At 38.4% G+C, this 13,451-nt stretch overlaps 1 protein-coding gene across 2 annotated transcripts in view; it reads right to left on the bottom strand.

The window, feature by feature from the left end:
• Positions 1-3,151: 3,151 nt before the first annotated feature.
• The window catches only part of rab40b (RAB40B, member RAS oncogene family), a 27,440-nt gene continuing 17,140 nt past the window's right edge, over positions 3,152-13,451 (bottom strand). The window contains exons 3-6 of one of the 2 annotated variants that reach the window (XM_030121884.1): positions 11,409-11,469; positions 9,410-9,487; positions 7,535-7,757; positions 3,152-3,906 (exon numbers count right to left, since the gene is read on the bottom strand). In XM_030121884.1, the coding sequence (XP_029977744.1) occupies positions 3,620-3,906; positions 7,535-7,757; positions 9,410-9,487; positions 11,409-11,469 (649 nt within the window). In that variant the 3' untranslated portion in view covers positions 3,152-3,619. The remainder of the gene's footprint in view (positions 3,907-7,534; positions 7,758-9,409; positions 9,488-11,408; positions 11,470-13,451) is intronic. The other variant, XM_030121883.1, reaches the window with a different exon arrangement.

Below are 13,451 nucleotides of genomic sequence, written 5' to 3' on the forward strand. Positions count from 1 at the left end.
GCTTTGTTGTTCTAAAAGTCAGATTAAATCATTCTGACATCTCATCCTACTATAATGCACGTTCTGTCTGGCGTCTGTCCGTCCCATCGATGTTGCAGCACAGGGGGGCGTTTGTACGGATTTTCCTCAGCCTTCACAGGCCCGATCGCTGCCAAACTCTCCAAATGAATAGAAACATTACCTGACTATCTGCTAGGCACTATTTTATGTACGTATTCAAATGTTGAGGTATGCTGGGAGATTTTAGCCTCTCTTGCTATCGTACGATGACACTAGTGTTAATAAATAAATACACAGTTGATAACACTGTGGATGTGGTGATGTAAAAAAGCCACAACAGAAACCCCCACAGTGGGTCAGATTTATTGGAAAGGTGCATCTTATGAAACACTGATAAAGAGTGCAAACAGACGTGGGCGTTGGGTGACTCCTGTGTCTTTGGTGCAGAAGTCCACAACAACAAAGTCACTTTACACTGAAAACCAACACAAACCCACAGGTTTCCCAGAATCATCGCAGTAAACAGACATATTTACAGTACGTACAAATATTGTACACAAATCGCAGCTGTTCATGTCTGAAAAGATGCATGTTTTAGTAACACTGTGAAAACAGGCCGTGAAGAAGGAAAAGAAGGAGAGGAAGAAGGACAAGGAGAAGAAGGAGAAGAAGGATGAGAAGAGGAAGAAGAAGGAGAAGGAGGAGAAGAAGGAGGAGAAGAAGGAGAAGAAGAAGAAGAAGAAGAAGAAGAAGAAGGAGAAGAAGAAGGAGAAGAAGGACACATGACAGTGTTCCAGCTGTTTGTGCAAAAATAGTGTCCAAAATGTGTTTATGTACAAAAGGTGTTTTTTGTCGTCCTGTGTAGAATGAGTAGAAAACATCCTGAGGAAGCAGTGCCACGACTGTACAGCATCAGCCTGAACAGTCTTCACCTCCACTGGCCACAGTTTGGCATTTCTTTGTAACTGGTGAGAACTGTGTCTGTACCACAACCTGATTTGTTTCAACATGTGTAAATACGTCCTGTCATTAGTGTCCCTACATAAAATGTGTTTGACATTTAATTAGTCTTATCTGTGGTTTTACAAATGATTAAACACAAGATTCACACTATTTATTAAATAAGTACATTTTTCTTTTGTAAAATATCTACAACATGGAGCTGATTAAATAAAAGATTACACAGACACTTTCTCAATAGCAACAAATTCAACTGTTTTAGGTTTGACTAAACTGCACTTGGTTTGCTAGCTGTTAGCTGTTCAGTATTATAGTATTTACTGTCACCTGACACTTGTGTTGACTAAATTTAGTCCATCAGCTAATGTTGCCTACAGTTAGCTTGCGAGCTAAGTTAATTACCTTGTACACTTCTGTTAGCTGCAGTTTCCTCACAAGTTCATCTTAATTGCTGTTAGCTAATTGGATAATGTTAGCTGCTATTACTTTTCTACCTCACATTAATTTTAACTTGCTAGTTAATTTTTACTGCTGGTGTATCACTAGTCAAATGTAGCTAAATTTAGCTTACTGATAACAGCTGCTATGAAATTACTAATGCAGACTAAATAATTTTAGCTAACTGATATTAGCTGCTATTAACCTACTGGTCTACATTAATTAAATTTAGTTCACTAGTCAATGTTCACTAGCTCTTACCTTATTAGCATATTTGACCTATATTTAGCTCACTGGCTAATATAGCTGTTGTCACTTTATTAGCTACCTTTAGCTGCTGTTACCTTGAACTACAGCGTTAGTTGCTGTTGCCTTTGCGGCCCAAATTAACTAACTTTAGCTTGCTAGCTAATGCTGTTTGCCATTTTTGACATTTGTCACTGTTGGCTAAATTTAGCTCATTTACTGATGTTAGCTGCTGTTAATGTACTAGTCTGCATTAATTCCATTTAGCTCACTCAGTAGCTGCTGTTATCTTAATAGCTTATATTAACTAGATTTACCTCACAGGCTAACGCAGCTGCTCTAGCATCATTAGCCAATATTAGTTGCTGTTGGCTCACTAATTAATGTTAACTACTGTTGCATCGCTGCTCTACATTATCTAAATTTGTCTTCTTAGACAATGTTGACTGTTGTTGCGTCACTAAAGTTTGCTAAAGTTAAATTTAGTTCACAGTTAATGTCAGCTGCTGATTTTCATCACTAGCTAACATTAGCTGCTGCTAGCTTGGTAATGTTAGCTGGTTTTTCTGTATGTATTTGATCAGCTGAATCTTATATTTCATACATACTAAACCCAAAGGTAACGTTCATATTATTTTCTGTAGTCTATCTTAGAAATGCACATGAAAGGAAGTAGAATTCACACATCTGTAAACAGTGTTTGTGGTTCAGATCACAGACTGTTTTTTTCCATCAGAGGTTGGGGTTGTCCTGGTTTCTTCTTCTTCTGTGCTGCAATTCTTCTGATTCAGTCCTCCAAGTGAAACAAGAAAACACACCAGACAAAACAGAGCCAGATGCATCACACGTCACCAAACAGCTTTGAAAGTCTTTTTACGCTGAGTTTTCCACGTTCCCCATCAGTCTGTCTACTCACATACAGATGTGGAGGGTTAGAGTTTGTCGGACCACTGCTTCTTCTCATCAAAGTTCATCTCATTGTGTCGTTTCCTGTGCGCTGATATAAACCTTCTGTAGGTTTAGTGTCAATTATGTGACAGACGTGGCTGTAAACAGTGAGTTTTAGTGGATTTGATCTGAACGCTGTGCTCTGGTTTCTGATTGGTTTCATGCTCAGTTGGATGGAACTCCGCCCCTGTGTTACAGTCCTGTGGTCTTAGATCAAAATATGGCCCATCATAAGTAAAGGCAAAATTTAATACTTAAAAAAATGTGTCAAAAATTCAATAAGATAAATTTGTCAAAACTGTGAACAAACTTTGTAAAGACTGTCCCAAAGAAGATATGTGTAAAGTCTGAAATGAATCCAACCAGTAGTTCTGGAGAAGACTGTTGAAATGTAGACACTGGTGACCTTGAGCTTGACCCTTCAAGGTCACTGAAGGTCAAAGGTCACAGATCCAAATGAACATCCATATATGACTTCCTATCAGTGATCAATAGTAATTATATTGATATCTGTAACCATTACATGTTATAAACCATTAAGTAAAGGCAAATTTTCAATATTTAAAAAAAAAATCAAAAATTCCAAAAGTAAAACTTCTGAAAACTGTGAACATAATTTGTAGACATTGTTCAAAGAAAGGTACATATAAAATTTGCAATAAATCCGACCAATAGTTCTGTCTGAGGAAATTCAAACACCAGAACGTCCTGTTTCTGGTTGATTTGAAACCATCTGATGATCTGATAGTGTTGTGGTGAAACTATTTCCATGGAACAGTAAAATGCATGTCTGTTGTGTTCAGTGTTTCTGTCAAGTCGTGATATGAAACCACTGATGAGAAAACACACGCTCTGTTTCTTTCCTCTGTATTTGTTTCCTCTCTTCACTGTTTTCGCAGTGTTTGGAGCAGCAGGCGTCATCCTCTCAGTCTTTAAATAAAACCAACTGATGAAGAGCTGTGGGCGTGGGGGCGCTACTTTAACCCCTGACATCAGACGGAGCTGCGTTCGCCGACACGGCGTGCCGTTAGGAGATTTTACAGCTGTTCCTGGTGCAGCTCTGTGCGGACGGGCTGAGGGGCGGAGCTCGGATCAGTTTGGGTTTTTTCAGCAGCGTCCCTCCCGTCCTCTTGGTGGCGGCGTGGGCGGTGACGGAGTAGGAGCGGCCGTGCATCATGCGGGCGTTGAGGCCGTTGGCCACGGAGAAGGACTTAAGGTGGGACTTAAGGGCCAGAGGGAGGGGCAGCTTATCGACCAGGTGGACCGGAGTACAGGAGACGATGGAGCGGCAGCACAGGTCCTGAAGACTCAGAACTGGGACACAAACAGAACCGGGTCAAGCACTGGAACGACAACAACGGAACCCTTTAACCCTGAGTCCTGACTGCAGGTACAGGTTCACATATGAACCCTTTAACCCTGAGTCCTGACTGCAGGTACAGGTTCACATATGAACCCTTTAACCCTGAGTCCTGACTGCAGGTAGAGGGTCACATATGAACCCTTTAACCCTGAGTCCTGACTGCAGGTAGAGGGTCACATATGAACCCTTTAACCCTGAGTCCTGACTGCAGGTAGAGGGTCACATATGAACCCTTTAACCCTGAGTCCTGACTGCAGGTAGAGGGTCACATATGAACCCTTTAACCCCTGACTCCTGACTGCAGGTAGAGGGTCACATATGAACCCTTTAACCCTGAGTCCTGACTGCAGGTAGAGGGTCACATATGAACCCTTTAACCCTGAGTCCTGGCTGCAGGTAGAGGGTCACATATGAACCCTTTAACCCCTGAGTCCTGATTAAAGGTACAGGTTCACATATAAGGATGGGAATCATTAAGAATTTAACGATTCCAATTCCATTATCGATACTGCTTATCGATCCGGTTCCTTATCGATTTTCATTGAGTGAGAGAATAAAAGAGTACAAACAGGTGTGTTTGCATTAACTGTCATTTATATTTCCATCTCTGAACAGAAAATAGAACATATACAGTATGAACAAATAATAATAACAGATGACGCTGGGCACGGTCCGGGGGGGGGGCGGCAGTGAAAGTGAAACTCCAGACTCTTTACTAATTCCTCTATTGCCGCATTTCTACTACGTGGAACTGGTTCGACTCGGCTTGCCTCCCGTTGTTGTGCACCTCATTTCCTTTCCCTTCTTACCTTTGGAAACTTGTATTTGAGGAGTTACATTTGTTGCCCGCACCGGAACCGGCGTTCACTCTGCCGCTACATTCACAAGCGCCGCTAAGTAGAGAATCATATACGTGACATTCCTGTAAATGATTCACATGCTGTGGACAAATGTTTGAGGATATTGGAGGGATTCCACCCTTTAGAAGACATGGAAGCTTTGACAGTGTTCCAGTGGACCTGGTGTGGTCTGTTTACACCTGGTGTGGTCTGTGTAGACCTGGTGTGGTCTGTTTGGACCTGGTGTGGTCTGTTTAGACCTGGTGTGGTCTGGTTGGACCTGGTGTGGTCTGTTTGGACCTGGTGTGGTCTGTGTAGACCTGGTGTGGTCTGTTTGGACCTGGTGTGGTCTGTTTAGACCTGGTGTGGTCTGTTTAGACCTGGTGTGGTCTGTTTGGACCTGGTGTGGTCTGTTTGGACCTGGTGTGGTCTGTGTAGACCTGGTGTGGTCTGTTTAGACCTGGTGTGGTCTGTTTGGACCTGGTGTGGTCTGTGTAGACCTGGTGTGGTCTGTTTGGACCTGGTGTGGTCTGTTTGGACCTGGTGTGGTCTGTGTAGACCTGGTGTGGTCTGTTTGGACCTGGTGTGGTCTGTGTAGACCTGGTGTGGTCTGTTTGGACCTGGTGTGGTCTGTGTAGACCTGGTGTGGTCTGTTTGGACCTGGTGTGGTCTGTTTAGACCTGGTGTGGTCTGTGTAGACCTGGTGTGGTCTGCTTAGACCTAGTGTGGTCTTTTTAGACCGTTTCTGCCTCAACACCATGTTGTCTATGTTCTGACCAAAACAATGCAGCGTACACGTGACGTCATCGCGCATGCACAACGAAGGTGGAATCGATAAGCAGAATCATTAAGCAGGAAGGCAAACGATTCCAAGGAATCAAGCTACTGGGAACCAGTTCTCAAAAAGAACCGGTTCTCAATTCCCATCCCTACTCACATATGAACCCTTTAACCCCTGAGCCCTGACTGCAGGTACAGGTTCACATATGAACCCTTTAACCCCTGAGCCCTGACTGCAGGTACAGGTTCACATATGAACCCTTTAACCCCTGAGCCCTGACTGCAGGTACAGGTTCACATATGAACCCTTTAACCCCTGAGCCCTGACTGCAGGTACAGGTTCACATATGAACCCTTTAACCCCTGAGCCCTGACTGCAGGTACAGGTTCACATATGAACCCTTTAACCCCTGAGCCCTGACTGCAGGTACAGGTTCTGCTGTGAATCGTTGTCTGTTTCAGGTTCATTATTTCTGCTGTCAGTTTGTGTTTGTGTTCCTTTTCTTCAGTGGTTTTGTTTTATTGTGTGTTTTAGAGTCAAAACAGGTGGAAGAACAGAAAAAGACACAGAGAGGAACTGAAGTTTGACAGGTTTGGACTAAATAAGGCCCTAGAATGAACATCAATAACAGATTTAGGATGCTGAACATCAACTGTGAACTGGAACAAACTGACCAACAAGGATCTGAATTTGGGCCCAGTAGGTTTAGTTTTGGGCTTTTTTTCTAAATCAGTCCAGCTGCTTTTTGACACCTGTTTAACTCCATACAGCAGTTCCACGGTCAAAACTAGGTAAAAAAACACAGAAAAAAAAAAAATAAAGGAAAATCACCACAACACTGGAAACAACAGGAAAAACAAAAAAACACAGGAAAATGGTGTTTAAAAAAAAAAAAAGCCCATACCATCTATTTTTATAGTGAGTCGGTCTCACTCACTGCTCTGTGCTGTCACTAACAAAAGAGATTTTTAATCTTAATGAGTCATTTTTTCCTGGTTAAATAAAGATTAATGATAAATAATAACAATCTTAATCCGGGTTTTCTTAACCTAATTTAACCTGGTGTAACCAAATTTACCTAAACGCCATCAAATGTAATCTAATTTAATTGAAACTACTTTAATCTAACTAATCAAATGTAACATGTGCAGGTTTTGATACCAAAGTCTAAAAGTCAAAGGGAAATGTCATGTTTATTTTTTGTAAAGCATCTTTGAGTATATAGAAAAGCGCTATATAAGACTGATGTATTATTATTATTATTTCTGTTCTCAGGATCTCACTGCTCCTCATGTGCTAAGTGCTAATGCTAGGTACTGTGTGTATTACAGGTAAAATGCACAGACTACATGTCCATGTGGGGATGATAAAGTGAGTTAACCTTGAATAACTTTGTCTTCTTCTGTTTGTTCTGTAGGTGTGGATATAAACTACAGTTAGGCTTGTATTGAACTACTGTCAGAAAAACTACAGGAAAACATCTACAGGACCTGGAATCTCTGAAGACACCTCATGTAAGGGCCAACAGCTGAAGCTCTGCTGAAATACAGCTGAACTGTTGTTGAATTGTGACTGGATTTAGTTGAAAGAAAAGCTGAAATGGTTTAAAGCGGGATATTATTCAAGTTAAAATTGAAGTTGAAGGACAAGCTGAAATTGCTAAAACAGTCACACATTGAAATTATATTTATTCGATCAGGAATTAATGAACTAATATTTCATTACAGTGACAGCCAATCAAAATCTAAAACAATAAAACAGGAATAAGAAGGATAGACCTTTTCCACTTCTGTGCAGTAAACTGTAGAGGTATGTTTGGTCCACAAGGGGGCGACCTCACACTAGCCCACCACAGGCTGAGTTTCCTGTAAAACCCATGCCTGTAGTTTCCTGTCAGTGGTTAACCTTGGCTCTGACCCTTATGTGTACCCCCCAGTGCTGTGACCTGTGACCTCTGACCTCTGCTGGGCCTCCACAGACGCTCCATGCCATGTCGCATCAGGACGATGCGTGCCAGCTCCGTGAACGACTCGGTGATGTTGAAGTTGCACAGAGGACTGACCTCGAAGAAGGTGACGCCCAGCCGCTCAGCGTACACCTGGGCCTGCTCCGTGGTCACCTGACGTTTGTAGGCCAGGTGGAGGCGGTTCCCCACCAGGATCTTAGGCACCCCCGGGGCATGCTGGGAAACAGAGGACCACCACATGATGGTTTGTCCATGACCAAAGTTTGTGCTACTGACGTTCATGCTGCTAAAGCTCATAACTGAACCTCCACCCGCCACCACCACCCATGAACACCCCCACCCATGTGTGACTGTTGGAGTTATTACATACCAACATGCACAAAAAATACCCAAAAACATAATAAAATACACTAAAATAAACAAAAATATGCTTAAATACACAAAAAACACAAAACATGCCCTGAAATATATGCTAAAATACACTAAAATAAAAAATGTGCTCAAATACACAAAAAAACACACAAAAAATGTCCTAAAATATATGCAAAAATGCACTAAAATAAAAAAATATGCTCAAATACACAAAAAAGCACACAAAAAATGCCCTGAAATATATGCTAAAATACACTAAAATAAAAAATGTGCTCAAATACACAAAAAAAACACACAAAAAATGTCCTAAAATATATGCAAAAATGCACTAAAATAAAAAAATATACTCAAATACACAAAAAGGCACACAAAAAATGCCCTGAAATATATGCTAAAATACACTAAAATAAAAAATGTGCTCAAATACACAAAAAAACACACAAAAAATGCCCTGAAATATATGCGACAATACACTAAAATTAAAAAAAAGCTCAAATACACAAAAAACACACAAAAATGCCCTGAAATATATGCTAAAATACACTAAAATAAAAAAATATGCTCAAATACACAGAAAACACACAAAAAATGCCCTGAAATATATGATAAATAACACTAAAATAAAAAAATATGCTCAAATACACAGAAAACACACGAAAATGCCCTGAAATATATGCTAAAATACACTAAAATAAAAAAATATGCTCAAATACACAGAAAACACACAAAAAATGCCCTGAAATATATGATAAATAACACTAAAATAAAAAATATGCTCAAATACACAGAAAACACACAAAAATGCCCTGAAATATATGATAAAATACACTAAAATAAAAAAATATGCTCAAATACACAAAAACACAAAAAATGCCCTGAAATATATGCTAAAATACACTAAAATAAAAAAATGCTCAAATACACAGAAAACACACAAAAATGCCCTGAAATATATGCTAAAATACACTAAAATAAAAAATGTGCTCAAATACACAAAAAAAACTCACAAAAAATGTCCTAAAATATATGCAAAAATGCACTAAAATAAAAAAATATACTCAAATACACAAAAAAGCACAAAAAAAAAAATGCCCTGAAATATATGCTAAAATACACTAAAATAAAAAAATATGCTCAAATACACAGAAAACACAAAAAATGCCCTGAAATATATGCTAAAATACACTAAAATAAAAAATATGCTCAAATACACAGAAAACACACAAAAAATGTCCTGAAATATATGCGACAATACACTAAAATAAAAAAAAAAATGCTCAAATACACAAAAACACAAAAAATGCCCAGTAATATATGCTAAAATATGCTAAAATAAACTAAAATATGATAAAATACACATAAATACATGACAAAAATAGAAAAATGCAATAAATACACAAAAATCTGCAAAATACACAATCGGTATCTGCAGGTTTGATAAAGAAAACACAGAAAATATCAACAGTGAATAGTAAACAGATGAAGTCATCACTGACCTCGTCGATCTCTTTGATCCATCTGTCGATTCCATCAAACGACCAGCGGTTAGTGATGTCGTAAACCAGAATAACCCCCTGACCAACCCACGAAAAGGTGAGGACAGAAAAAAGAAAACAGTCAGTGACATTTGAAAGAATAAACTCACATTCTGTCAGATTAGAATGTATAATACAGCACATGCATATTCTATATCAGACATTATCCATTTAACCCTGACATGACAACACACTATTTATTTTTATTTTTTTCATATATTCAGACTTTAACGTCACAGAATATCCAGGTTTCTTCTCTTACAAATGTATTATCTTATTATTTTTTGCCTTTTTGAGTCCTTTCCTCATAAATTCACCATTTTAACCTCTGAGAACATCAGGGTTTTTACTTGCGAATGTACAGTTTTAATTTAGTGAAGACGGATAAAGTAAATCCACACATCTACCGTCAGCCTCCCTGGGCTCACAAGGCCGCTGTTGCCATGGTGACATTCCTTCTGTACCCACTAATAGACTGATGAGTGATGACAACAACATAACTTTATTCATTGTTAAGTGTCTTTGCTCCATTGGGAACAGAACAAAGCCGTCTGGGGCTGTTTCATGAGTGGGATGAGTTTGTTCATTTGTCCTCTCACTGAACAATGACAAAACCCCTGACTGATGAAGGACGGACAAAAACAAACAAGTAAATAAACGGAGCTGAAAACACTGGTGAAAAGCAGCACATCTGCAGAACAGCTGCATTTTCAATTAACCTGCTAATAACAAACAGCTCAGACACAATTAGAAAAATATTTGAGACTGCCTCAGGAAACACACCGCATCTGTTCATCCAATACTGATTATTATTATTATTATTATTATTACCAGACCAGGTGATAAATGCCCCTATGTTTTAATTATTACCCAATATTAAAAGCTGCTAATGACAACAGTATGGAGAAAATATGGATGTGAAAAAATGTTCTTGCACAAAGCTAACTCATTAGCTGAGAATAAGTTTCAGTTACAAAACACAGAGCTATTTCAACTTTAGCGACAACAAACTTAAGCCAGAATCCACTAAACTAACTCAACATTAACTGTGAGAAGCTTCAAGTACAAAACACAAAGCTAACTTCACATTAGCAAGAGTAAACTGTTAGCCACAGTAAAATACAAGATACAAGGTACAAGGCTAATTCAGCTACAAGACACAAAGCTAACTCAGAATTAGCAAGAAAAAGTTTCAGTTACAAAACACAGAGCTAAACCTCCTCAACATGACACAGAAAACTCACTGTTGGCAACGATAAACTTCAGCTACACAGCCCAAAGCTAACTCGGCATTAGCTAGAATAGACCTCAGACACAAAACAAACTTCATATTATGAAAAATAAACCTCAGTTACAAGACACAAAGCTAAAGCTATGGAAAAGTTTTAGGGCCACTGGAAAAAAAATAAAATTAAGGTCCAATATATATATATATATTTTTTATTAATATTCTGAGAAAAAAGTCAGAATTCAGACTTTTTTTCCGCAGGAATCTGACTTCAATCTCAGAACAGTAATAAAAAAAATATTTAAAACAGTCAGACTTCTGAGAAAAAAGTCAGAATTCTCATAATAAAAAAATATATATTGGACCTTGATTTTTTTTTCCCCAGTGGCCCTAATCCTCTTCCATATAAAGCTAATCAACATGACACAGAGGTAACTCACTGTTAGCAACAATAAACTTCATCTACACGGCATGAAGTTAACTCTGCATTAGCTAGAATAGACCTCAGACACGAAGCTAATTTAAATAAACCTCAACTAAAAGGCATAGAGCTAGCTTAATATTAGCTACTATGTGAATAGCCAACTCAAGGCAAAGGGCTAACTTAACATTAGCAAGAATCAGCTACAGTAGGAAATCCTCTAATAGTTGTGAAGACATTAAACTTAAAAACACACTTGTTTAACTTAAAATCATTACCTTTTTAACGGTTTAACATAAATAAATCCTTACCTGTGCTCCTCTGGAATAGGATCTGAAAATGGTGCAGAATCGGCCCTGACCAGATGTGTCCCTGTAACAGCAAAAAAACAACAAACAGATTAGTATTTCCTTTTTTTTCATTGGTGATTAACGTGTTGATGCTCTCAATTAAATGTTTGTTCTGAAAAAAAAAAAAAAAAAAAAACTAGAACAAGCTTTGGCTACATGGAACAAAGCTAACTGAACATTAGCTAAGCTAGGCTTTAGCAACAAGGCACAAAGCTAAGTGAAGATTAGCATTTCTCAGTTAAAAGACAAAGCTAAAATCTGTTATAGACACTTTTATAGATGCTTTATTTTAAAAGGGCAGCTTACATACTAGCCTGTCTATATTCTGTCTAGTTTTGCATTATAAATCCAGATATGTTAAGCAGAACACACCACTAACTGTGTGTTAACAAAAATAAATTTTAATTTCAATGTTGGCAACAATTAGCTTTAACTACAGAGCTCAATGTTAACTGAATATTAGATGCAACAAGGTGGTGAAATCGATGTAAAAGCCATAAAAAACCAAACAAAAAACAAACACATTTGATTTCATGACATACGCTGCCTTTAAGTGCTATTGGGAAGATGAGTGCATTGTGTTCAAGTGCTTTTGCAGTCGAAGCGAAATGAAAAATGGCTGAAACACAATTGATCTGGACCTACTACTTGAGTAAAACAATTTTAGACGTGTTAATTCATCTGTTACAGCATTTTTTGTTTATTTGTTTGCACATTGTATAGACTGTAAATGTGCAAAATCATCAGCTAACAGCAGCCGAACGTTAATAAAAGCAATGTTTATCATTTGTGATAAATCCGTCATTCTCCGCCATGTCAAAAAGGTCAAAGGTTATTTTCAAAACGCAACGTGAGGGGGCGTTCAAGTACAATCTGAATTCTTGACCAAATGTTTTTAAGATTTTTTTTCTGACTGTGTAAAATAATTAAAACCCCAAGAAAAAAAAGCATAATATTTACATGAATTTGGACACACATTGGACCGTATTTCAATAAGAATCATCTCTGTTTTCTGTTTGTGTCTGGTTGAACTTCCTGTTGTAGAAAACATGGGCCTGTCCTGTGGCTGAGTGGAAAACAGCAGCGTTTCCCCACAGCGGCGGCGTCCTCCTCAGCTGAACACTGCAGTGTTATGATTGGCTGAGGCGGACGCCGCTGCACGCCCGCCTGACGTCTGCACCGGGACAGATCGGACGGAGGCAGCTGACGGTCTGGAGGTCAGGTGGTCCAGCACAAAAACAACAGAGGCATGACCGACAACTGACTGGGACGCATCTGTATTTCACATCATCATGTGTCTTCACAACATTCCCACCGATTTAAAGGGATGAAACAATAACACACAGAAAAGACGATGAGAAAATGACACAAAAACAAATGGAACCCATGTAAAAAAACAAAAGGCGAAAACCATATGAGAAATAAAACCCAATGAAAACAGCGCAAGAAGAATATTAAATCGAAGAACATGCAACAAAATGACATAAAAGACACAACATGACAAAAATGGTGCAAAAATGCAACAAAATGATGACTAAAAATCCCAAGATGAAAATGTTAAGTTGTGATAAGACAAAAACAACAAAGATGCAACAAGGCAACAATGACGTGAAGTGCATGAGATGAAAAAAAACTTTGAAAAATGCAACAAAACATCAAAGATGTAGCTAAAAGAAACAAGACAAAACCAATGTAAAATGCATGAGATGGAAACGACATAAAAAATTTAACGACACAACAACGATGTAAGAAACACAAGTCGAAAATAATGTTAAGACGCAGTAAGACAAAAACAATGTAAAATGCATGAGAAGAAAATGACAAAAAAATGCAACAAAACAATATAAAAAGACAAAAAAAAAAAAGTCAAGATTCAGCATGACAAAAATGACAAAATTCATGAGATGAAAACAACAAAAGAAATGTAATGAGACAATGAAGTAAAAAAAACACAAGACAAAAATAACACTGAGATGCAATAAGACAAAAATCACAGATACGACA

The sequence above is a fragment of the Sphaeramia orbicularis genome, chromosome 19 (assembly GCF_902148855.1).
Source record: "Sphaeramia orbicularis chromosome 19, fSphaOr1.1, whole genome shotgun sequence".
Taxonomy (NCBI): domain Eukaryota; kingdom Metazoa; phylum Chordata; class Actinopteri; order Kurtiformes; family Apogonidae; genus Sphaeramia; species Sphaeramia orbicularis.